Source organism: Aplidium turbinatum, chromosome 14 (genome assembly GCF_918807975.1).
Source record: "Aplidium turbinatum chromosome 14, kaAplTurb1.1, whole genome shotgun sequence".
In the NCBI taxonomy this organism is placed as follows: domain Eukaryota; kingdom Metazoa; phylum Chordata; class Ascidiacea; order Aplousobranchia; family Polyclinidae; genus Aplidium; species Aplidium turbinatum.
The window spans coordinates 18,922,539-18,950,434 of NC_137485.1; the positions used below are offsets into that span (position 1 = coordinate 18,922,539).

General features: G+C 37.1%; 1 protein-coding gene across 1 annotated transcript; it reads right to left on the bottom strand.

The window, feature by feature from the left end:
* Positions 1-1,332: 1,332 nt before the first annotated feature.
* LOC145783084 (ras-related protein Rab-21-like) lies at positions 1,333-11,898 on the bottom strand. Its single transcript, XM_082594856.1, has 6 exons — positions 11,606-11,898; positions 10,731-10,790; positions 5,628-5,735; positions 5,114-5,177; positions 4,870-5,013; positions 1,333-3,120 (listed from the first exon to the last, which is right to left on the bottom strand). Exons 1-6 carry the CDS (start codon positions 11,726-11,728, stop codon positions 2,972-2,974), a joined length of 648 nt encoding a protein of 215 aa, XP_082450982.1. The 5' UTR covers positions 11,729-11,898; the 3' UTR covers positions 1,333-2,971.
* Positions 11,899-27,896: the final 15,998 nt, after the last annotated feature.

The following is a 27,896-nucleotide window of genomic DNA, read 5'->3' on the forward strand; positions in this document are numbered from 1 at the left end:
CGAGAGTAACTGGTGGGGTCGGTCAGAAGAATTCTAATGCAAACATTCGGATATATCTCCTGAAAGCTGTTCTTGTACGTTAAAAAATTGCTTGCCGTGACAAGTCCTATCTCTTTCTCGATGACATAAATAAAACGATTCAATTCCATTATTAGTTCGTTGGCATCAATGTCTCCCATTTTTCTTTTAAAAGTTTTGCAGTGGTTGTCCAGTTCTATTGTCCGTTCTGTTAGCTTAGTGGTCACGCGCCCCGCTCAAGACCACGCGGCGCAAGTTCGACTCTCGGGGTGTGCGTTTGAGCAACGCATTTCAGGACTGCTCTCCATTTAGCGGCACCTAGTGAATGGAATAATTTCCCGGCAACAAAGACTTCAACAATCAGAAAATTTCACTCTATCAATCTCGGTAACCGGCCCTGCGTCAAGAGCCTCTACAAGTATGCGAAAATACAAGGAATAACCAATCAAGGCTTTGTCAGTCCAAGGATAAAGATTCAAAACCAACCATTTTCTCGGAGACACTCCTTCAGGCTGCTAGCGTTGTACAGAAATCCAAACAGCTTGTACCACTTCACGAGTTGGTCAAAGCGCGAGGAAACAGAAGATATGGCCTGATCAGCGAGAACAAGAAAAAATTGCGATTTGAATTTTTCTTCAGCAGAAAGGCGACTCGAATCATCAGCATATTCGTAACCAAACATTGTCTTCCTACGTCGTACCGTGTTTTTTGAAAACACCTGCTCAAAACCAATAAGCTCTGCTATTTCGCGTGCATTTGTGATCACGCAGTTATACCCTGCATTTCGATAGTCTTCCTAAAACTTCGGCAGAGGGGCCCTCATTCCTTGCGGGGGGCCCTCATTCCTTGCGGGGTCCCCTCCGATCGGAGGGCGGTTGCTACGCCTCTGCGACCCTGGATTTGAAGCAAGGGTTCTTAAACTTCCGTGAACTTCCATGAAGCTCATGGAAGTTCACGGAAGAGATTTGAGAGGTCCGTGAAGATCCAATGAACATCGTAGGCTACTACATAATTACCGCAACGGTATATAAAATGAATTTCTGCAAAACAGAAAAAGGATTAACCTGAAATAATTCCTCGTAACTCCTGTTCTCGAAAATGGCCAAGCCTTGTTGCATCGGGTGTCATCTACTGCACGGATAATTTTTTCCAAGCCATAACTTGCATTGTAAATTAGTATCTGGCTCTCGATTAACAGTTCCAAACTGGGATTTTGCAAATGTTTTCAGGGATTGCGATTCGCAATCTGTAAAGTGTAACTTAAGACTAGGCCTACTCAACAGAGTAGTCTACAATTACATGAACATCACATATTGTTGTGCCAATTTCGATAACAATCAACAGGAATACTAATCTAAATACTAAAACTTGAAAAGCTAGCCTGGTCTGGAAGAACGAATGGTCAACACAAGTAAAATAATTCCAATCTTTTTACAAGAAACAAGTTCCGATTTATAACCTCAATGATTGAACCAAGGTCAACAGCTTGCCATGGCTTCTCCGAAAGTGAAAACTATTCACGAAAAGTCTTTCTCCACTTCAACGACATGTTTTTACTTATAGTGACAAAGTAGACGAGAGAGAATACACATCATGCTCACCAACAATTGAAAGCAAAATATAAGCACTCGGTGTGTAAACAAAGGCAAAATATACCAAGCGATACGATACAGAATTACAGCACAATATCCAAAAAAGAACGCTCAACTTTTATGTATATCAATATCCAAAAAGAACGCTCACAATAGAGAAACCTCACCATGTCCATGTGTAATTAAATAAACACTCGTATTGGACAGGGGTGGGACAGGAGTTTATCCAATCGTGATGTACTGATGCTCGTTACTGTTTCAAAGAGGTGTGTCACAATTAGCGATCACTGAAGCTTTCAGATCTCTCCAAGGTTGAAAAGTCACTTTTAGCTGGCTAATAGCTATGCAAAGATCTCCTACTCACAGTTTCGTACAAAAGGCGTACAATGATTCAGCGCCAGGATGTAGCCTACATTCAGCACACACCATGGTGACGCTTTTTTTCAAGAGTGTAGTATTCTTCTTTGCATAAGATAATAATATCATGAAAAGAAAATGTCTTTAAACATTAGGGTGACATCCTGCTTGTTGCATCGCAAACTTAAAAAATTATATTGTTTAGCATTATTCTATCTTTAATAAACACTCCACACCGATATAGATTTAAACGCAGGTTGCGAGCAAATCTACGAAGGAACCACCGTGCAAAAAGTTGAGAAGCATTAAAGTGAAAGCCAAATTTTTATCAACACTTTGTGCTTGTCTCAAATGATGCTGCTGATGAGAATATGAGATCTTATTAATTTGAAGGTATTAACAGTAAGACATTTCCAAGTTAAAGCAATATGACAAAGAATAGCAACAGTGCAAAGCAAAGTGGTGGGTTTACTGGCGCACAAATATCACTTTCACTTGCAGGTTGGTGAAATGTTAAGACGCGAAATACGACGTATGTCGTCAACCTATATAACGTAAAACGGCAGCTTTGACAACTTACCGAGAACGTAATCAGATGATATTTAAATGATATTTGAACAATCAGTTATAATAATAAACCTGCGAGATTATTCGTAATAGTGATCATTGAATGTGCTGAGTCATCACGATTTCATGAAATAGTTGAGTCATCATGAAAGTGATGACAAGCGCAAAACACAAAAGCGCGCTTATAGTTTTTATTATATGAAACAACAACGTTTCATTTATAATATTAATAAGTAAACAGTGGCCTTGTTGAGCGGCTCAGTTGACATAAATTCTGCTATTTAGTCTTGGGTCTCAAGAAAGTTGAACAGGTGTACCAATTGAATGTTTCACTGTCCTGTGCGATGTTAACTTTCTTGCGTCGTTTTAACGTCGACGAAAGTCCAAACCACGTGACAACAGCCAAGTCTATTTGAATCAAACGACATTGGCGATCATCAACTGCAACAGCCTGACTTTTCTTCGGTATTTGCCGCTTCGTCGCTTACAACCACGATCCCACGGCCGCTTCTTCCTGCGGTAGCACCAGAACTACGTGGACCGGCAGTGCTTTTCGTATCATCTTTTTCGGCCACTTGAAGCATTCCTAATATCAAATTTAAATATTTTATGTATTTTCAGATGGTACCAGAAGATCTTGGAAAGGAATTTTAATCAGGTAGAATGTGCTATTTGCTATTAAAAGAAGCAATCAAAAATCTTCATCATAGGATGAACAAATTTGTTTTAAAACTACAGAAAAAAAATGAAGTTAAACTCTTAGGACTCCAGGTTTTCATGCAAGCATTATATTGTTTAGTTTAGTGTTTCTGAGAATGAGCATGCGAAATCACTTATTTATAGTTTTAGAATTGATTTTTACAAGCTCCCTTCATGTCATGAAGTTGGAACACATCTGCTTAATAAAGTTCATACTTCTTTGGATGTCATGCCACCTTTTAGAGGTATTTGTTTTTTTATCTAATTCAGTGAGCACTCTTGTAATGATGTAATTTCTGTTGGAAGGTTGATAACATGTCAATGTGAAATATCTTGAATAATGCAGACAGTAAAAGAGCATGGATTATATAGATAGATATTCAATTCATGGACATGGACTTTTGAGGGTTTATATGGGCATTGTAAAGTTCTAATTTAGAAATTAATGATGAATGATGATATGCAACAGCAAATTTATATTAAATCAAAGTTTTGAAGGTTTCCTATTTCAATTTGTCCAGCACAGTCGGGTAGTCACCCACTACAACCCTGGATATTAAGCCTAGACCTCCAACACCATCTCATCACTTGTCAGGGGTTTTTGACCCACCAAGGAGTGAGTGACGTGTCTACTGTCTACGGGAAGGTACGAGGATGCTAAATTATTAGGGTTAGGTATAAAATGGCGTTAGGAGCTGCAATTTGTTTTCTGGGGGGTTTAATATCCATTCTGAATTGGGAGCATTTATTGTCTGTTTAATTATTTTAGGGGGTGCGAAAAATGATTACCCAATACCCATTCTTAAGTGGTTCCAATTTTGAAAGGGGATAAAAATTTTGGAAGAGGTTAAAAACACTGATCTAAGTTAATTCAGAATAAATCAATGGTCTTCCACCCAGCAAGTTAACTTGTTAAAATGTTTATTTTCACAAATTTTTTAATCAAGTTTTTCTATTCTTGCCTACATTATTTAATTAAGGGAAACTGACAAGACATGTACAGTACAAGACTAGGTAGATGCCTCAAACTGTGATATTGCTTTACACAATAAACTAAAACAGCATGGCCGCTCAGACGACTTGTCACTTCAAACGAAAGTAATTCGCATTTCAACTAAAACTAAACTTAAGTGGAACCCGCCTGACAATACAACTATGCTATTTTTTGAAAAAGAAAACTCTGTTGTACTTGTAGCATTAATTTGAAAGTCAATGGAACACTGCAGAGTAAAATGAAACTTGATACTTTCAAAGCAACATCTTACAATACCGCGAAAGGGTTACTGTGACGTAACTGTGTGTCACATGATGTTTTCGCTTTCACCAGCAAATTACAACCGCATTATATTATTCCACAATATGTGGCTACCACCAATGACAAAAGCACCACGCTTGGTGTTAGTCATGACGATCAAATAAGTATTACAATATAACCGTAGTAATGAAACTAAAAATCAGTTATTCCATGTGTCTATAATGAATATATCACGTGAAAAGCTATTTCATAAGTGGTTCTTAGTATTAACCCAAGCTATTACAGTTAATTTGTGATGGCCATTGTTGCAATGTTTGCTCATGTCAACATTGCGCAACTCGGAAGGATGTAGTAGTAAATGTAGTGGCCTACGGTACTTACGCTTTGTGAGGGTTAAAAACGCTTCATCTATTCCCTTATTCAACTTGGCACTTGTGTGAACGTGCTTGGCACCAACAGACTTGGCATATTCTTCAGCCTCTTCAACAGAGACGTGGCGATTTTTCTCCAAATCGATTTTGTTACCTGAAAAACACGAAAGAATGGAACATGTAATGACACCAAAGTAATTTTTCCAAATATAAAAAATCACAAGTGACTTGAATAGTCCTTCAACTTTACGCACCTACTATGCAAAGGCAAATGTCTTGACCAAGCATTTTCCTGAGTTCTTTCACCCAATTCTTTACCTGAAAAAAATGCGACTGTAAGAAAGTCGTGCGTGGATCGTCCCCAGCGTGCTGGCCACAACCAGTAGGCATTCAATTTCAGACGCACTATCAATACAGTTGATAACGCTTTCTGTAGCTAACCAAGCACATCAAAACGATTCTTTTTGTGGTGATTTACATTCTGCAAGTGATTTAAGGCACTAATTTTCTTAGCTAGGGTTTGGCTCAGACAGTTTAAATGTTTGAGTTGTGGTAATTTAGTGATCGATTGTTCGAATCAATAGTCTTGATGTCAAAATAATGAAAAAATGCCTAGAATAAACACAATATCAACCTCAAAGTTTCAAAACATTACAACACAAAAAGTCCTGTTTTGTAGAAATAATCAACTTAATTCTGCCACTTTGTACTCAACTAAAAACTGAAATCCAGTCATCTTTAAAAATATCATATATCATGGTAGGGTACCTTTTGAAATGAGTCTTCATCAGTTATATCATAGACCAGTAAGGCACCATTACTATCTCGATAGTAAATAGGACCCAACGCATGGAATCTTTCTTGTCCAGCTGTATCCTACATGCATCAAAAATAAAATACATTAATCTCCAATGTACAAAAGATTTCATGGTATGTACAAATTTTCGGACAGGTTGAAACAAAACTGATTAAGTAGGCTACCCAATAAAGATACAGTATCACTTTATGTATATATAACTATGAATTGCATACTTTAGTTTAGACATTTATTTGAGCATTTGAACAAATACTGTAATGCATGCAATTTATCCATGTTATCATGCTCGACTGCTACGTTTGTTTAACAGTGATAATACAGGATTATGTATTACTTTTTGAACAGACCATTCTCATCAACTCTCAGCCAATATTATTGCTGTAAATATGAAATTCAATCAATCACTGAAAAGGTTACGTCAGTGGCGTATCCTGGTTGATTTTCGTAGGCATGCAATGGAAGGAGGGTCATACCCAGTATAGGGGGGTCTGGGGCATGCTCCCCCAGGAAAATTTTGCAAATTTGCCTTAGGTTTTATAGCTTTTCTTGCAATCTGAGCCTTACTTAGCTGATAATTGTTTGAGCTGTTTTGCAAAAAATGAGGTTTGGAACACACCATAAATCCAATGTCTTAATTTTATATCTTTATCCTGCATTGCAGGAAAGCGGACTTGAAGCGCTATGCAGCGGTGTATGGCCTTCAGCTAGGGACAGTAGATTACCGGGATGGTTAACTACATCCGCTTTTCGTTCATCCGCAACATTAGAAGGGTAACTTTTTTTTTATTTACAAAATAATGTATTTTTTATGGGTTATATAAAAAGAGTGAAGTTGGTTTTGAAGTAATTTAAAGTTTTTAGTTGAAAGCAAGCCAGCAGCAAAGCGTGAAAAAATTGTCAAATTGGCAATTTACCCTTCTAATGTTGGCAGAACAACGGAGTTGCGCGTCCCGGTAATCTACTGTCCCTACCTTCAGCATACACCCGATCCGTCTTCTTGATGATCTTTTAAACTACTGTGCTTAGGTCTCAAGTATATCATACTATCTACAGTAGAAAACCGCAAGGACTTAAACTATGAAGACCAAAAGAAAAAAGGCCAAACAAATGCCAATCGGAAAACTAAAAAAGACCAAGTATCCAAACAAAAATAGTCCGGCCAAATACTTTTTAAAGGGTCCACGTCTTTTAGGCGCTGACAATTAGGCGCTGGTCTAATAGGCGCGCACACTGTGGCGTCTGGATATTTAGGTGCGAAGCACTGTGGCGCCCGGTCATTTAGGTGCTATTCCTAGTAAAGTCAGCAGATTGTATCAGCTTGGCAGGTAGGGGTGTAGAGCAATGCTTTTCACACAAAATATTATATTGAACAGAAAAATATATTGTTTTTTTAATGCGTGTGCGTTGTTGGTCATGGCTTCAGTGAGTGAAGGTGCTTAAATAATAATAATAATAATGTTAGTTTTTATATAGCGCTGTATCCATCGCAGAATGCGTTGCTCCTCAGCGCTTTACAAAGCAGACAGTGTCAATGCAGCCGTATAGAGGCGCAATTGAGTACATTATTACCCAAATCCACTCCATTACTCAGTGCCAAGCAGAAATTAGATTCAGTATAATACCATTTTTAAAAAGTCTTTGGTATGACCTGACAAGGTATCGAACCCATGCCTACCGATTCAGAGGCGGGCGCACTAACCACTAAGCCACCGGCTCGGTGGATGTGGATTAAACCGGGAATGCTTTTCACACAAAACGTTATATTGAACAGAAAAATGTGTCATGGCTTCCGTGAGTGAAGCTGCTTAAACCGGCAATGATTTTCACACAAACTATTATATTATTACCGTAGCCAAAAAAGGACAGGCAAAGACTATGGATCTGCCTTGATTTACGACGTAGGGATACTTCCGTAGGATTACTTCCAATAATGTTCGGAAGCTTGAATAATTTATTGATAAAGCTTTCACCAACGCAAACCTGGACTAACAACAAATAAAACAATAATAAATCAATAAAACAACAATATATTTTTCTGTTCAATATAACATTTTGTGTGAAAAGCATTGCAGGTTTAAGCAGCTTCACTCACGAAAGCCATGATATAATTTTCTGACAAGCTACCAAGCTGTTACAATCTACAGACTTTACTAGGAATAGCACCTAAATGACCGGGCGCCACAGTGCTCCGCACCTAAATATTCAGACGCCACAGTGTGCGCGCCTATTAGACCAGCGCCTAATTGTCAGCGCCTAAAAGACTTGCTCCCTTTTTAAAAACCCCGAATTTCTGAACTTTGGCCTTAAAAAGACCAATCTGGCAACTCTGTCTCGAGATCGTGATTTTTGTTTTGCATGCAATTTCAAAGCTGCATGCCTTGGTTCCATTTGCGCCATGCTGTTGTAAAAGAGCGGCGAATAGGCAAAATGTATTATCAACGCATGCTGAGCTCTTCTCAGCATGCAGGGTCAGCAAAGTTGCCAAATTTTGAAAACGAACAGTTGTTTCGAATATTGAAATTAAGAGAGCGAGGAGGTTCTGCTATTAACATTTTCAATTTCTACGCATAAATTTGTTGTTTTTGAAAAATTTCTGATTTCATCAGAATTGTAAGGCATGCAGTGCATGCCTTGCATGCATGGAGAATATGCCACTGGGTTACGTATACAGTATTTACTAAGAACAACCCTGCAGGAGTGGAGGGGTATTGGCCTGCTAACTAGGCTCATATCGACGGTCGAAAACAAAAAAGTCGTAAGTGCATTTTTACACTTTGGAGTAAAAGGCAAAAAAAAAAATTTTCTTTTTCTTTTTTGAATTTTGTTAATGCTTTTACTTTGAGCATTAATATTTGTAACTATAGTAGTAAAATAGTAGTAGATAGCCCTAAGTGCATAGGTTTTGAAAATGCAAAAAAATGGAATTTCTCCAATGTCACTTAAGACTTTTTTGTTTTCGACCGTAGATATGTTCTGTCGAGTTAACTAGAATCTCGATGACTACTTTAACTTTTAAGTTAAACATTGAGCCTAAGAAAGAATAAGCTTCAGCCCTCAACATACTTCTTAACATTTCGATTAATTGCAAACTATTTTTGTAATGAAGCAATGCACACTGAGTTCTACAAGTACAGAATCATTATACACTGGATACTCCACGCAGTACACCAACATAAACCATACCATACAATATGTGACAATCAACATATAGATAGACGCCCAATGTTTAGAAAACAAGGCATTACGATTTTATCAACTATTTATCAAAATGTTATAAAGGATTTTACATATAGGCATTTTGTTAAATAACATGATATATATACATCCTTCTGGTACAAACTAAGCTGAACTATCACAAGATGTTGGTGAAGGTGTTGTTTAAAATTTATCTTCCACAACCATATTGTGATTAAGCATAAAAGAGGTGCTGCTATTGCATGTAACCTATGTTCGTACAATGTCATGCTGTACAAGCTGAGGGTCATCACAAATGGATTGTCAATCACAAGTTATAACATTAAATAATTTTGGTAGCCCACATACCATAATAAAACCAAAAAGAATATCCTTTGATGAAAAAAGATGTTGTCACACTAACATTTGCATGCAGCATAATTAGTTGAGTTTAGTGTCACAGAAGATTAAATAAGTGTTACTGTATATATGTGTATAATATATCCATCACTAATTTCATAAACTTAAGAAAAAATGCATCAGTTAGCCTAAGTCAGTGGTTCTTAACCGCCGGTCCTCGAACCGGTGCCGGTCCGTGTAATTTTTTTGCCGGTTCGCAAAAGATCTTACTTTCTGCAAAGCTTATTTTAATGTGGAGTCATTAGCATATTGTAAAATCGTGATCGCACTGTGAAACATGCACAGCTGTAAAACTGACATATCTCCACGTAAAATTGTTTGATAATAAAGGTGAACTTTTTGATGACCTAATTCTGTGCCGTTGATAATGTTTTTGTGACAAATTGCATAATAGTTTTCAAAAAGTTTTGAAACACAGAAATACATAAACAAATGGGGAATTTTGTCCTTGATTTTGAAAAATTTCAAAGTTGTTGGAGACGAAAATTTGGAATTAGATATATAAGTTTGAAGTTCCGGAATAAAGTCAGGCCTGCAATGGAAATTTGCCAGAACCGGAGTTTGAAAAAGCAAAGATCTTGTTTTTTAAAGAATGGAATGAAGACAAGCCGATTTGCTGTGGAAAATGCTGGTGAAATGGAGTGGTGAAAAAAGTAAAAGAGGTGCTGAGCATTGTGAGTCAACAATTGAAAAAGTTGGCTAACAATTTTAACGATTCATTTCGCATAACATGAAGATCCTCGACATGGAAACTTTTGGATAAACAATCCATGCATCGATGATGTCAACACATGCGACCTTAATCTTCATGAAAAAGAAAGTCTGATTGAATTACAATATGTTGTGCTTCTACTTTGCAGTCCAGATTCGAAAAACATCATCGTCACACTTCTGGTTATCTCTTGCAAACGCATTCGTGCCTAACTTTCAAAACAATCGATTTGATGATATAATTGTTTCAACCAGCTATTTAGAAACGACGGTTCTTTTTCATGTCTGGCTTTTACAAAGCAAAGAAATCGCCTGGATGCCGAAACAGAGCTACGTGTTTTAGAAACTTCTTTGATATCTCGTTTTCCTCACATAGGCTACTGACAGCGTAACGGTAGCAAATTTCCCACTGACATTGATTTTGTATGGAAATGGATTGACATTTTTCTGTTTGAGTTGATTTGATTGCCGTTTTATTCTAATTTTTATCCTGAATACAAATCATATGCTAAAACCTTGCATTATGGAGCGCAACGACAACTTTGGTTAACAAAACGTTACAAATTATTCATTCTATTCACTACGATCTTTGGTTGCCGGTCCGCAAACATTTTTTTTAAATTTTGCCGGTCCCCCACTGTTAAAAGGTTAAGAACCACTGGCCTAAGTCATTCTAGCATAGTAATTAGCACTTGCACTTTTGATATTTATCTAACGATCTTGCTGTTTTAACATTGTTACATACGTACCCAAATTGATAGATTGACACGTTTTCCACTAATGTTTAATTTCTTGTTTAAAAATGATGCCTGAAAAAATATGTACCGTATCTGTTTAAAGTAGCAGACAAATGCAAAATGGTATATAACAAGAAAAACTGACAAAAAAGTTCTGCTCTATCTTAGATCTCTACCTCAAAGTTATACGCAAAACAATCGTTAGGTCCAAACTTATCAAACAAGCACAGAAGCTTTTTGGTCAGTTTTCACTGTTAATATACTGTAATGTGCATATGGTACAATTGGTACATATCATATAAAGAAGATGCAGACACTCTCACTTGGTCACTCTGCAAACTTTTGTGCCAATTAAATAATTAGATGTACAGATCCTAAATTGTACAGAGGTTTTGAGATGGAAATGTCATAGAGTTGCCAGAATGTTCTTTGATCTTTTTTTCATATCTCTTGTATGAAAAACGTTTGCCATTGAATGCCCAAGCAAAAGTATATTGTGTAACATTGGCAAATTACCGTACTAGGTATATTGGAATAATGTATTGATAATTTTATGCATAGCATAAGTGAAAGAGCAAAAACAGTAACAAAATTGTTTACAGACGAAATCGGTTAATAGTATACTGCTTAAAAGAATAAGTCGGATAATAATATCAGGATTTGATTTGTCAAGTTAAGCCACTGCAAGGTTATGACAAAATGACATTTATTTACTTTTTATATTGATAACAAAAAAAGACAACTCTCTTTCAAAGATTTAAAAACATATACAATTGTACATACTTAAAGCATGTCTCATAAATGCAGCTGGGACTATGGTGGTACACTGGTACAGTAGAAGAAAAAAAATAGTTGGTGCTATTAACTTAACACATCATCAAATTTACCTGTAAAGTCGTTATATGCTTGTCATTAAACTTGTCTTCGCAGTAACGTAAAACCAGTGAAGTTTTTCCAACACAGCCTTCACCAAGCAAAACAATTTTGAAGTTTTTAGCTCTTGATGTCATCCTTTGATCTCAACTTGAGCGTCACCAGAAATTGTTTCAGTAAGTAATGTTGTGGTGTTCTAAAGCAATGTTACAAATTTCTGATGTAGAACTGCTTTTGAAAATTCCAATTCCACATCACATGATATAGCCTACCAGGAAAGTAAGCTGCTGTCACTTAAATCATCTACACAAGCTATTTGAGAAATCAAGAAAAAACAACATATTGTATTGTACCAGTATAAAGATAAGAAACACTATGGTTTATAATCAGTAATGATAACAGGTTAATACTATTGTTCTCAACCTTTTTCACTTTGTAGTAGTTACTACAACTCAAACCCTTATGAGGCACATTGAAAACATTGGTGTTTGAATTTAAACATTTTTCAGCAACAAAGCCATATATTTTTACAGTGAAATTTGTAAATCAAATGATGGAGCTGGTATGCACGTCCCCCCCCCCCTGGCAACTCATGACAAAGACAGGACTCGACTAAACATATAGGGTGAAACTACTTTACCTTTGCTTTACTGTTCAGTGTTCACACACTTCAATCCACATGTTTTGGTCAATTCCTCTTTGCCATGAGTTACTAAGGGGGGGGGACTTGTATACCAGCTCCCAAATGATTAACTAAAACGAACTGCAATAATCCTACGCAGTGTTTTTTTAAGGTGTTTTGGGGGACCGAAACGGTCCCCCAAATTTCTCCAGCGGTTTCCCAAAATTTGGACTTGCAACTACCGGAATGGCCCGTTTCGGTGAGTCCGATTCGGTGAGACCGATCCCTTAATGGGGGATTTTTTCAATTTTTTTTTTAAATTATTGGGTACTATAGCCTAATTATCATTGCCATTTTAAGGTAAGGGGTTAGAGGTTAGGAACTCACCGAATAGTAGCAGACCCTGCAACTACAGTAGAAAAGTAATGGTTGTTTCTCGCTATGTCTTGTCGATAATACGAATATAGCCTACGATCAATAATTCATGTCCGGAAAAAAGAATAAGTGGAGGTACAGCTAACAGCTGAATCAAAGAGTTATTCACAAAAGAAGTGCACCTTCGATACTCGTCAATGTTTATTTCTGATTTATGGCGCATAATGATCAGTTTTTACGTGTGGAAACATAACAAGCAGAAGCCAACAAGCACACTTTGTTTGATTGTGCAGCAAACTTGTTTGGCGGCCGTGTTGGGCAGGCTGTTTGGTCGCTGTCACAATCATTTAAGCTGTGCCTTGTCGAATAATTCATTTTATGTTGCGTTGATTGTATGTAGTCATGGTTATTTTTTGGTATTTAAATGAAACACTTGCGGTCTCTTAAAACTACTTAGCGGTCACCCAAACCAAACCTTAAAAAAAACCCTGATCCTACTAACATAAATCAGAAAACGCTTTTGGATTTCATAGTTTGTGTGGTACCTACCATATAAGTATATAGGCTTAAATTGTGGAACCACACTTTAGAACAGTGGTTCCCAACCGGGGGGGAATTCCCCATCAGGAGAAAATTTGGTTTTAGGATTGTAAACCTTTTTAAGCCTAGTAAGTTGGCCTAGACTAGAGCGTTAAACAGGAGATTATTATTAGATTAACTCCCGATTATTTAAGCAACTGTGCACTGACATGGATGCAAACCATTATGTACTGTAGGGGCGTAGGCGTACTTCTTTTTCATGCAAATACTCCATGGCTTTCAAGAGGAAACATGACCAAGCGAGTGTGTAAGCTCAGAGACAAGCTTAAATTGTTTTTTCACCTTTAAATAAAATTGGAATTTGTTTCATTACTGAATGATGACAGATGGATTATATAGATTCCTTGCTTATTTGGTTGATTTGTTTGATCCATTGAATAAACTAAATCTGAAAACGCAAGGGAAAAACACCAATATACGGTATATACTCAATCGCCATCTTCGTTTAAAGCAGATTGCGCATCGACATGGGTTATCTGTATCCATGAGCCATTGACATATTGATACCATGTGAATTTACAGGCTGTACTGCTTCCATGCTGCTCAAGCCAGGTTGGAAGAGAGTGATGGATTTATGTCACTGTTATTAGGAGATTGCCTTAAGGTACTAGAAGGCTTTGCTATCCCGGTCGCAGGGGGACTACGTTTTGTCTGGCCTCTACCTTTCGACCAGCCGGGCTTGGGTGGCCCTTCGAGGAACAGATGCCAGTGCCGCTCAGCATTTAAAGATGCTTTGGAAGCTGTCACCAGCAAGCTTGATAATAATTGAAAGAGAAAAGTTAGAATGAATAAAGAATTATTATCAGTGCTGGTTGTTGACGGCAAAGAAGAAGTTCTTCCAGAGTTGAAAAAATAATTGATTTTGCAACATCTCACAGCATTAGAACTAGAATTTATTCAATGCTTTCCTGAAATCTACGACGATGAGTTTGATTTAATATGAAATTCATTCACATTGTTGATAGAAAAAGTTCCCAATAAATTGCAGAATGAATTTTTAGAACTCAAAACAGATTCTTGCGCAAGAGACTTATTCAGAGAAAAATGAAGCTCTGGATTTTGGCCGTTAATGTGTAATTCCTATCCCAAAAGGGCACAGAAAATTATTCGAAGTATCCTTCCGTTTGCTTAAACTTAGCTGTGCAAATCAGGTTTTTCAACTCTTGCAAATGAAAACAAAACAGAGTTCAAACAGATTAGACGTGGAGAATGATATTCGTTGAGCTCTTTCCAATACTCTTTAACCACTTTCTTGAGTTGTCGAAACAAAAAAATCACAAGCTTCACACAGATTGTTAAATGCATTGACTCTTATATTTTGAATGTATTCTTTGAATAAAATAATTTTCAGCAATGTTCTTTATTAAGCTTAATTAAATTATTGTAGTATGAAAAGGAATATTAATCATTGCCGACGTAGATTACGGATTGTGAAATGGCGTCAGCCAAAGTAAAAGTTTTGAATACGTTTATTTACAGTGATTTAAACTTAATTTTCAAATTAAATGATTTCTTGTCAATTCTAAACTTTATACACTTGTTAACCGATCAATTTTTTTACGTGTAGGATATAATCGTTCTTATTACGTAACATTTCATGATTGTTGAAGTCGATGTCAAACCTTAGCGGCCGCATAAAAACAATGTTGTCAGGTTGGCTAGGTGATAATGGCGGTAACAGACGTCGTTAATGCAGGCAATATCTATGACCAAGACCATTAAACATCTTTTCTTTTATCGGCTTTCGATTTAATTCTCATTGCAAACTATCTTTGCTTCAAGAACATCGTGAGGAGTCATAATAGCACATTTTGCAGGCCTAGTTTTGTTTGAGTTCAACCACTCAGGTCAGAAGTTACAGTTTTTCCTTTGCACGACTGAATACGCATTTTTGCCCGAGATAAACAATTGCTGGGGAACTAACCCATTTTTTACATTGATTCAATGTCTGCCAGTGTTGAATGTTTATGTGTTAATGAGCGGATTTCGATTCTCGTCTGATAACAAAACAATGCGTTCTGTTCTGTTGAATCACAATTGATCTCACAGCGGGAAGACCTTGTTGAAAATATCGAATCTAATTTAGCTGGTTTACTTATTATTGCTGTGAATATTGTTACGTGACCATTCCTGCAGCGTAAGTTACTTTGAAATTTCCTCACCGTATTCCAAAACCGATAAGAGCAGGGTGTGCACCGTACCCCTGCACCCCCTTACTCTATGTCTATGGAACCACTGCTCTAGAACATATCACAACATGATGGTTTTTCTATACAATTAACAGCTGAGAAAAACCTTTTCAAAAAAACTCTCTTTCAGGAACCAGGAAAAGTTTTGGAATTCAAGTCAAACTTCTATAATTATATGCAGTGGCTATTCTTATTATACATTACAAATATAGCCTTTTCTTCAAGAAAAAGTGCATATACAGACAAAATCAGTTAATCGTATCACCCTTATGCCAGACATTTTGATACGATTATCCGATTAATGCGTTTAAATGCTGTAGTTGGGAATGTGCTAACTCGGTTGCATTGGACATTACAACTATCACCGGCGCCGAGTCCCGGGCGGGCGGGCCGCGTTTCAGGAATTAAAAAGAAAAAATTAATGCAATTTTAAGTCCCAAAATTTCTGTAACCATCTGCCACCTTCTGATATTAGCCTACTTACCTTATTTGCAGGGTTTTGTCGCCATATGATAGGCCCTACTAGACCTACTAATTAAGCGATTAGTTTTCGTCAATTATTGCCATTGTTACATTCATGCAACGTTAAACAATGTTGATTCGCCGTTAAACGAGCAAAAGTGTCCATCCGCGCCGTTTGTCTCCACTCTAACCAGGGTTGAGAAAAACCCGGGTTTTTTTAAAAAAGCCCAACCCGCCCGGGTTTTTTTAAAAAAACCTGGGTTTTTTTGGGTTTTATTGTTTTTTTTTAAAAAGAGTAGATTCATGCTTATTTCACCTCAAAACTACTTTTTACGAATGAAGTGCCTTTCACTCACAATACATGCTTGCATAACTCAATAAAATAATCCACTAGGGCTGTTGTTGCTTGAATGTTGCATCATCCATTAATTTCAAGATCAAGTTGGATGTTGCATCATCCACTGATTTCTATACCAAGTTGATGCTACCGTGGTAGAAATCACATTATTGCATCATTTGCTTTAGATTTGAAGGCAAGGAGCATTTATGCCATCATGTTTAAATATTTTTTATCATTTATATATATACATTATATATAGTAATGGATGAGCAATTGCGTGGCCAATGGCCATTTAGGCAAATGCTCTGAAAGAGCCATGCGTTAGAATCCAGAATCTGTAATTGGTAAATAGCCTCCTAAATTGCATTACACATCATATATACAGACTACAGTAGAGGAGTACTTTCACCAGTTTAACTATAAGGCCTTCTTGCATAAATGAGTTTTAGTGTAGTATACACGAAGTGACATATTACTTGATTTTTGTGTACTGTACAATATCCACTGCGGTTTCAGTTTATTCTTGGAAATTTACTTCACAATCACATCCTTAAGTCCTAATTTAAAGTTTGTTTTAAGTGCTTTGTAGTGTTTTTGTTCATTTTTTTAATTTTCTTATAAAAACTGGACAAATATGATGCTCTGGGTTTTTTTATGGGTTTTTTTGGGTTTTTTTAAGTGGGTTTTATTAAAAAAACCCACCCGGGTTTTATTAAAAAAACCCACCCGGGTTTTTTTGGGTCGGGTAAAATACCAACAACCCTGACTCTAACACTCGTAGCCCAGTGCTATAAATCAAGTAAATTGCGCAAACCTGTGAGGAACTTCATTCGCGGCAAAAGTCTGACCGCAATTTCCACTGCTTTTACATTGTTTTAACGGTGTCCGACGTTTTTTTCGTAAACAGTTGTTCGTAAACAATTGTTCGTAAAACAATTGTTCGTAAAATTAATTCTTCGTAAAACAATTCTTCCTAAAGCATTTTTTCGTGCATGCAGTTGAAATTTGATGTATACGAAGAAATGCTTTACGAAGAATTGTTTTACGGATTTCATTTTACGAACAACAGTTTACGAACAATTGTTTTACGAACAATCGTTTTACGAACAATTTGCCTATAACCGTTTTAACATCGGTGTAAAAACTGTAGCATTGTTCTTCATAGGAGTAATTTTCTCTCAAACGACGTTATTAATAAAAAACTGCTGCCAAAATGCTCTATTTTGTCGTCTCAATTATCTCAGTTGCGTCTGTTACGTCACTGATGTTAAACTGTGCCACCGTGTTGGTTTGGCCGGATGAAACCGTTGGTTGTCATTACAATTGAAACCATTGCAAAGATGCTGCACTTGCTCTGAAAATAAATGAACCAAATATTCGTACCAGCCGATGTCGTTCAAGCAGCAACACCCCTTCTTCTGATGATTATTTTAAACAAGTTTATGCAGACGTTCTATCCAATGCTTCTAATTTTTTGAGCACATGCTACTCTGCAAACAACTTAGAGTTTGTAGAAATTATAGAAGACTTGCTGAAAGGAGATGTAAAAGCTTCATCAGCAGATATAACACGCCATTTTCCGGATATTAATTCAGCGGAATTGATTTCCGAAATCAGAAGATTCAGTACTTATAAAATCTCCAAAAATTTAGTTCTCACAACTGGTGATGATTTGTGTTCGTATTTAAGTAAAGAAGAAGAAAAGCATCTAGTTTATCCGAACATCACTAAACTTGCCAAGCTGTATTTGACCTTGCCGTGCACTTCATGCGAGGCGGAGCGATCTTTTAGCACACTGCGAAGAGTGAAAACCTACTTGGGAACGACCATGACGCAGAAACGTCTTAACCATGACTGCATCATGACCGCTCACAAAGAAGAAGTTGATGTACTTGACAAAGACAAAATAATTGCGCAGTTTATCTCCGAAAGCACTGTTCGGAAAAACACATTTTTTGTTTAACTATGCTATGGAGCGCCGTTTGTAAAAACGTGTTTTATACCTTTCGTTCTTTTCCCCACTATGGGCTTCTCGGGAACTAAATTGCAGCAAAATCACTTCTGCGTTGCATTACAGCATCTTGTTTCTTATCTGTGCGCCCGCTAGGAGCGACTTATCATATGAACCCACCGATGTATTGTGTGTGTGTTATCGTGTTGTATCAACAATAGTAATGTAATTATGAAACTAGCACAGTATTGCAGTTTTCGTTCCGCAACCCGCACATACCAATCACAAAAAATATGCGGAACTGAATTACCAGGACCAGACATTGTTGCGTACCAATTTTATTTATTACTTGTTTCCAAATCGTGTTAGAGGAGACATAGACTTAAATGTAAAACTGGGCTAGCCCAACAACCTAGCAAAATCGCCCTTTTGAAAAACGCACAAAATAACCTTTATGACGTGACAGTATGTGTTCGCCCGCCCAGCTATTTTGAAAACTCGGCGCCTATGACAACTATAATACGATATGGTTTAATCTTACAACTGTTTCCGAGTCTGAATAAACTGGGAAGAGTTTATTAGCATTTTGTAACGGGTGCAACCTAGTTCGTACCCTCAGTTTGTACCCTGAAAAGATCGAGAGAAAAAATTAAAAAAAGCCGAAGTCGCTGTTTGGAGTTTCCACAAACAAACAAACTGAAAAGATCGATAGAAAAAAATAGAACAAAGCCAAAGTCGCTGATTGCAGTTTCCGTTTTTCCGCAGTTTCCACAAACATTTTAAATTTCGGTAATGATCCTAAGAGTTTGCCGAAGTCGCTGATCGCAGTTTCCGCAAACCTTTTAAAAGGGTTAGGGTTAGGATTAGGAAAAGATCAAGAGAAAAAAATTAAAAGAGGCCAAAGTTGCTGATTGAAGTTTCCGCAAACAAACAAACTGAAACGATCGAGAGAAAAATAGAACAAAGCCTAAGTTGCTGATTGCAGTTTCCGCAAACATTTTTTAATTTTTGGTAATGATCCTAAGAGTTTGCCGAAGTTGCTGATTGCAGTTACCGCAAACATTTTAAAAGGGTTAAGGTTTGGGTTGAGATCGGAGTTTTCGCAAACATTTTAAAATTTCCAGTTATGATCCTGAGATTTTTGTTTGTTTGCGGAAACTGTGATCAGCGACTTCGGCTTTGTGCTATTTTCTCTCTCGATCTTTTCAGAGGAAAAAATTTAAAATGTTTGCGGAAACTGCGATCAGCAATTTTGGCTTTTTTAATTTTTTTCTCTTGATCTTTTCAGGGTACAAACTGAGAGTATGAACTGTTCAGGGTACAAACTAGGTTGCATCTTTTTGTAACACAACATAATGCATTGCCAGCGCTTGATTGTACGATCAAAACAGTTTTCCACAAGTTGTGGCAATCAGACTCTTTTTATCTTTAAACTGCAAATATATGTATCCCCTTATTTTTTGGGGTCAAGGAATCCAAATCTGAGGTCTAAAATGCATTTAAATCAACATAAATAGGTCAAAATAGCACTTCAAAATCAATTTCCTTACTTTGCACATGACCAACTTTTGGAGTCATTTTTGGAATGTTTGTGACAAATCTTTTTTTAATTAAGATTCATGATTCCTTTTCTACTATAAAATGTATGATTCACAAATTAAGGTAACATTAACCAAAAAAAAAATTTAGGCTACATAGTCAATCTTGTAAATTTCATGAAAATTAAGCAGAAGGGGATTTTAGATTATTTTTTAGCATTGTTTTAAGATGAAAATACCTTTATTATTATCAAATTGACATTGCATAAATGATGCACCTTATCCGCTCTTAGATCATCACTGAGCAAGAAACTATCCAAGTATCTAAGCTGTTAGCTGTCATCAGAGATGCCAGCAACAAATTTCCAATAAACTTAGATTGTGTGCTAAAAAAAACCCAGATGAGGCAAAAAAACCCAGGTCCAGAAAATATGTAGTAAAGAGGTTAAAAAAAACCTGCGTGTGCTTTCAGCACTATTTTAAATCATTACACAGAAGCCTCAGAAAGCTACAAATAGTAACACGTATATATATATAATTATACAATATACAACATGCTTATGTTGGTATGGTAGTTAATATATATACGGTATATATGTAATATAACTAATAACTATATACAAAAACAAGAGCTTGGTAGGCCTATATGGGCTCACAGCAAAGATTTTGGTTCAAAATTATTTTTATGGTAAAGCGTCTAGCTAGCAAGGTTCAGTGTGTGTTTAACCAAAATTTCTAAAACTGACTAGATGTACTGGTATAATACATGTATGAGTGTATAGGCTGGCCATTAAGGTTAGTTTAGACTTTTGAACTAAAATTTTTGCTGTGTGAGTTGTAGACTGCGGCTGAGGAGAATCATCATGCCTGCTTACTGCTTACAGTTTGGTGTACAACTACGATAACTTGGTTCTTAGCAATAAACCCTGCTTAGCCTTTTTCATTTGAACATAATGTTTAAAAGAATAACTCAAATTCACAATAAATAAATGTTCAGTAACACAAATAGTTGTACTACTCCAATTTCTAGTCATCCACATTTTCATAAAGTTGGATCATTTCTTCAGCATCCTTTACCTCACTGACTGCAGTAGCTGATGCAAAAAACATTACCAGTACCTTATCATTTTTGTGTTGCAGTGTGGACCATTTATCGAAGATCCCAGTGCCTTAATACACCGTGCAAGCTCTGTACAAAGTTAAAACCAAAAAACCTTGATTTACCTAAACTTGAAATAAAGAAACTTAAAACCCAGATGTGGTCAAAAAAAGGCAGTGGCTATTTGACCGGCGCCGGTCTTTGAATCTGAAACACTATTTGACCGTCATTACGTCATTGTCCAGTCACTTTTTTTCTTTTTCTCTTTCAAAGCAAAAGATGAGAAGCGCGCATATAAGTTCTGAATCCAACCATTTCATTCAACTCGTTATGTGGCGCGTGTGGTACATCGCCGCTTCCTATTCTAGAGGGACTGAGTTCGATACTACCCAGAAGCGTTCTTTTTTTTTAACTAAATTTTGACCCAAAGTGCATTTTGTTGAGAGCAAAAATGTATTGCTTCGTTCGGCAAACACGGTCACATCAATCAATCATTTTATTTTTCGTCGTTAACGCGTCCGGGACGAAAAAGATACTAACTACAAAAATCGATATAGACCTCCCAGCACGTTAATGAACGGGAAGACGTGGCAAAACCTTGAAAAGTTTAAAACGTGCCTGAATTGAAAAATTATGTAGGCTATATACCGTATCAGTAGTTAGCACGGCCACAATCGGAAAATTACCCAGAGAAATTCTCAAATTCCAGCAAATTAAAAAAACTCTAACTTTGTCACTCACATTTGAAAAGACATAAAAAATAATTAAAAACTGACTACAAAAATGCACTTCGTGTCAAAATTTAGTTAAAAAAAAATAAATAAACAGAACGCTTCCGGGTAGTATCGAACTCAGTCCCTCTAGAGTCGGAGGCGGCGACGTATCGCATGCGCCACGTTACGAGTTGAGTGAGATGGTTGGATTTAGAACTTATATGCGCTTATCGTCTTTTGCTTTGAAAGAGAAAAAGAAAAAAGTGACTTGTATAGTGACGTCATGATCGGTCAAATAGTGTTTCAGATTCAAAGACCGGCGCCGGTCAAATAGCCACTGCCTCAAAAAAAACCCAGATCTAGGTGGAAAAACCAAGCTCTGGCATCCTTGGCTGTCAGTGTCATCACAGTCGCCGCCCGCCGGCCACCCTTTCTGGCAAAATTATTTTTCCGTTATCCGCCTGAAAAGTGATCCGTAAATAAGTGCGGATTAAAAGGAGCTTTACATTTTATAAAAGAAACAAACTTAGACCAACAAAACGAAACAAAAACACTGAATATCATTATCATATTTACGAAAACCATTCAAAATGGCAACAAAGTAGTAAAACATCAAAAGTATTGAATTAAAATCTTCCATCAATCACAAATAAAACTATTACCGCAATACAATACTTCTTTGTATCAAAAATCTTTTGAAAAGAACGATCAGAATATCACGTGACGGGTCACATGATTGAACCCAGCTGACTCGAATATATACGTTACGCATGATTGCGTTATTGTTTTCGAAGAGTGGGATACGTTGGTTAAAGTGCCTACCAGAGACTACCGTCATTCTGGCAGAATAAGTATTCCTCTTTCCGCTTAAAAAAGTTATCCATAAAGAAGTGCACGACAAAAAATGTAATCTGAGCTACTTTCGTTAAATCTCAAATAAAAATAACTTACAATCTGAAATATAGGCGTGCCACTTATATTTGACATGCATCGGATTCAGTATTGAATTTGCTTTCCAGGGATGTGCACCAATAAGTGGGAATTTGGAAGGAACTCCCAGCAGAACAGTTCAAAAATAAGGATATAGTTTTAAAAATCATTAAGATAAAACAATTTTTGCAAAGTTATTATATCTCTTATTTTCTTGTTGGTGGTTGTAAATATACCCTGGAAAAGAAATTCAATACTGACTTCAATGCATGCAAATTTTAAGTGGTACTCTCTCATTGAATACATACCGTAATTTTTTTTCATAGCCTACACATTTTGTTTCACACCCAAACAAAAATAAATGTCCATCCATCCAATTCGATGCATATAACGTTTAAGTGGCACGTATTGTGGATTACAGTTTTATTCGTGATTTATTGAAAATAAACTTTGATAGAGAGTTTGCTTAGTCGAACCACAGTCGAACCATAGACAAACAAAACAAAGTAACCTTAGCGGGTTTAACATGCCGAATTACACAGAGATAGGCTATAACATATTAAAAAAAGAAAATCAACTCAAACATTTTCGCGTGTAGGCCTACTCATCAGAAATTACTTAAATCTGCAATATACCAGTTAGGTACAAAAAATGAAAATTGCAAGATAAATTTGACTATGCACTTGTACTGACTAAAGACACTCCGGACTGAAAAGTACAAACTGAACAAATGATACAAGAATGATTACGATTAAATTATACGGCCGGAAACAGATCACCTAAAGTGTAAACTACAGGCATGTGACAAAAAATTAGGGTACACACAAAGGAACGATGAGCATGAGCCACGCGCAAAAAATTGCCGGTTGAGAGACAGATTATTACATTTGATTCTTGGGGCTTCCATGATCTTGGTCTGAAATTCATATCTGCCTCGAGAGATGATTTTAAATTGATCGATCGAGACATTGTCAGTCCGGTTGTCAGTGCACGTTTCACAAGAGGGCAAGAGGCGATGTGTTCTTTAATTGCACTTTTGGTTGTTAAGTTTGGGTTTAAGTTCTCCCCGGCCCTTGTCAACAGATGTCTGGTTGACATTCCAATGTAGGCTATGTCTGGTTTGCGTCACGCAAACAACTAAATTTATACACAACATTTGAAGAAAGAAAGTTGTCTCCCTGTCGGAGTGTCGGTATGGGAACTTGTGTAACTTTTGCATTGTGTAGGCCTATATTAGGCTATTTGCATATTTGAAACATTTCATGCACTATATTTCTGTTACTGACAAATAAACCATTGATTGGTTGAAAAGAGCAAAGGAAGTATTTATTGAAGAGGTGTCAATTATGCGAAAATTGAATTATTTTAGTAATTTCCAAAAAATATATCTTCCATCTTTGAATCGTTTTTCTAGGAGTTCCTTCCAAATGCCCACCTACTGATGCACATCCTTTATTAAGGTACCTTCCAGCACTGCAGTTGAAAGAATGTTTTCAATGGGCAAAGACATATTGAAACCAAAACGCAGCAAAATGTCAAATGAACACATTAAGATTACTGTCCCTAATTCAGATGCTTGTGTTTCTTCGTGGAAATTCAAAATAAAGCTTGCTGGTTTCGAATGGTTTATACCAGTGGTTCTTAACCTTTTTTTCCCCAGCGCCCCTTTTCAGAGATTTCCATAGTCTGGCGCCCACCATAATATAAGGGCTGTAGCCTACTAAAGATGATGCGTGATACAGTGAAGCTATATCGGATTCTGCATTGTAGCGCTGTGCAATTAGAAAATGAAAACTTAGCTTGTGAGAATATGGTAAATTTACTTAAAGAAACACATTCACATTTATTATTACTTTAAGGAAATAGGGGCAGTATTTCACTCAGTTCTCATTTACAACATGCATGTGCCCCAAACAAAAAACTCAAAATAATAACCGTAGGCTAATAATAAGATATATATAAAAAAATGCACTTTGAAAAAGCAGGAAAAATGTATTAAATACATTGTATTTAATGACTACCTTGGGCCTGGTGAGAATTTGCTAACTTAATTATATCAGGTTCAATATTTGATAAACAGAGCCTCAGATCACCCCTTTTACATATTTGCAGTCTATTTCTCTGCTTAGTTAAGAGTTGCAAGACTGAACTGAATCCCTTCTCTACCAGGTATGATGAAGGAAACGCTAACAGCAATAACTTGATTTTTTCCCAAAGATGAGGATATTTAACGTGTTCCTTTGGCCAGAAAGCTTCATAGCCAATCTGCTGAAACAACACTTCACTTTCAAAGTCGTTTTGCAAGTCTATAAGTTCTTCAACTAGATTTGGATCAGAATTGTTTGCATCAGCCTGAAATGGATTCACAATATGGCAATCCTCTTTGCCGTCCAAGATGAGGCCTAGCGTTTGGATTCCAGTCCAGGTGCTATTATAGCGACGTCCACGCTTGTCGGATGGTGTTGTGCATTGTGCTGTATAGGTCAACATAGAATGCTCTGAGAGAGAATCACTACTTCCCTTGTTAAACACAATCTCTATACTGTATATAGCTCCTCATCCTCGGTGGATTCTCGTACCCCCAGCAGAACTACTAAAGCAAATTTGCAGTGAGGAAAATAACGTTACACCTTCTGAATGTAGCGCCCCCTATAACGCCCCCTGAATATTTCCGCCCCTCTAAAAGTTACCAGCGCCCACTAGGGGGCGGTAGCGCCCAGGTTAAGAACCACTGGTTTATACCGTGTGAATGTTTGGCACCTAGCAAACAAAATGAGTTTACGCTAGTGTAGCCTATGTGCTGACGCTGACAACTTTTTTTCCAAGTAACGTTGACGCATACGTTTTTTTTTTTTTTTGTGCAACACGCATACGGCGTACATACGCCATACGCATACGTCATATACGCCATACGCATACGCCATACGCATACGGCGTATGGTTTTTCGAACGTTTGCGTTTACGCTGACGGCGTCAATATTTTTTGTATGCGCGTACATCACCGCTTTATTGCTGGTTATTGTAAATATATCCTCCATTTTTGAACCGTTCTGCTGAAAGCTCTTTGCAAGTGCCCACTTATTGGTGCACACTCCTAGAAAAGATATTTCATAGTGAATCCGATGCATGTAAAATTTAAGCGTCACGTGTTGCGGATTAAACTTGTGTTTGTGATTTATTGAAGAGGTGTCAATAGACCTTTTGCACATTCGAAATCACCAGAGCGTGACGTTTGAGTTACGCGGAGTCTGAGGGTTAAAAATCGCTCGTTCACTACGGTTTATGAAGGCGTTTGTTTTTATTGCAAGCAAGCGTGAGTTTTTTTATTGCAAGCAATACATGAATACTATTTTCAGATCCAAGGAAAACTAGGTTGAAGTGGACTACAGTGGTGTCACTTCGTTGTGCTCTTCCAAGTCGATGTTTGTGGAGCGTGTGCATTTTGACCGGTTATTATGGACCACGTCAATGGTACCTTGTCTTGCAACATTTCATTTTGATTCTGCATCGCATTTTCTCTGTCAATAAATTAAAATTCATGTTGTTGAAAGGTGTTAAAACTGAGGCATATTTTCTTCAGTTTGTTCCAACAAAATAGGTTCTTGAAACTTGCTTAAGATGCAACAAACCAACCACACTTGATTGATGATACCAAGCATAGTCACTGGTATTTTCCTGTCGAAGATGTTAAATTGACGAATTTTTTTATGGCCCTCTCTACATGAATGCGATGGCGTGCAATAGCCTATTTCATGTATTCATTATTCAACACTTCGTCTTCACTCATTTGAGGCCTTCTACCTAGGAAATGTGGGATATTCAAATGTAGACCAATATCATGTAAGTCTTTTTCTATGAGAAACTCTTTATCGGCCATAACAGCATCATTGAAGTGCAGTTCATTAGCAGCTATTTTCTGCTTCAAAAGGTGAAAAAATCCACTTTTTTGACATATTTCTTTGTAACTGACACTTACCAGTGTACAACTGAGATACAAACATAATACGCCCATTTGGATTAACTCCCACTAATGCCTTTGTTGTGTTAGTACTTTTATAGTTCCAGTACGTTTGCGACTGACGGTGAAGTGAGGATAGTGTTTCGAGACGTACTTCAGTGCAGTCGATGATGATCATTGTGCTCGGGTAGTTCCAGTAGGAAAATTATACTGAAACACTGATACACGCCTGTAAAGACCACAAAACAACAGCCCAAGCCATGCTCAAGCAAACGCTAAACAATTTTTTTGCTTGCAAACTACGCCACTAACCCTAGCGCACAGCATTATAAATAGCGGCTCGTCGTTCACGACTCCAAATACATCTTATATCTTTGAACTGTTCTGCTGGGTGTTCCTTCCAAATGCCCACTTATTGGTGCACATCCCTGGAAAGGAAATTCAGTTCAGTTCAGTTCAGTTGTTTTTTTATTTCTGACCATCATATCAAAACAATACACGTCAACATAGCAAAGGTCGAGAAAAAGGTAGAAGCGACAAAACGCGAACGTTAAAAACGTGCTTGTGACCGAAGTAAGTTATTGAGTTGAAAAAAAAAATTTGGCACGGTCGCAACACCTTCAGAAAAATTTAAGATATAAGAAAATAAAAAAAAAAGAAAATGTTAATAAACAAAAAAAATAAAAAATAAATTTAGGCTATAGCTTTATTAGCCCACATAGCTTTAGCTGATATATTTAAGATTTGTATGGACAGTTGCTATGAAGATCGGCCATGGTGCGATATCAAGAGTGCTGATGGTCTTAAGGGGAACACGTCTTGATGCGTTTAGCTCATAGCAAGAAGAGCAAGGCAGGCAAAGAAAACCCCACAAAGAAATCCTACCACGGGCAAAGCCATTTCAAGCGCAACGCACCATAGGCCTTGCACGACTCACAAAATACAGTAGATAGGCTATAACTTGACGACACTGAAAACAATGACGAAAACAACTAAAACAAACTAGCAAAAACAACATCATCATCTTTCGGAAATTCAATTATACCCAGGGAAGTTATGTCTTGAAGATATCAAGCGTGCTTTGATAAAAGTTGCGTTGATAAAGCGATGATTTTAAAACCCAGTCAGCTAAACTCGTCACTTCCACACTGATCCAACGTTAGCAAACGTTGAATTAATGCAAAAACGACAGGCATCGCTAGCTGGGAAGTAGCAGTGGCATGTCACAGTAATATGATAAATTTGGGTTACCGTGTATATGTTTTACACGTTAAACCATAACAAAAGTGATAAAGAAATCCAATTTGGCATGTTAGAAAAATAGATAAATAATCAGACAATAGCATGACGATCCAGTCCAAGATATTGATATAAAAAACAACTGGTTGGAGCACATGGCCACCGCTTCACCGAAAGATGGCGATTGGTCGAAGAGGATGGAGAAACTTCTGAAGACTCTGTAGAACTTCTGTGGACAAAAAACACAAGAACCAGAAGGCCAGTAGGAGTACTTACAACCTTACTATTT

Excerpts from the sequence above, each read along its gene's own strand:
- LOC145783084 (XM_082594856.1), bottom strand. The coding sequence starts at position 11,728 with ATGACATCAAGAGCTAAAAACTTCAAAATTGTTTTGCTTGGTGAAGGC. Across the intron at positions 10,791-11,605 it reads AGCATATAACGACTTTACAG|GCATCATTTTTAAACAAGAA; the intron begins GTAAATTTGATG and ends ATATTTTTTCAG. Across the intron at positions 5,178-5,627 it reads ATGAAGACTCATTTCAAAAG|GTAAAGAATTGGGTGAAAGA; the intron begins GTACCCTACCAT and ends CATTTTTTTCAG.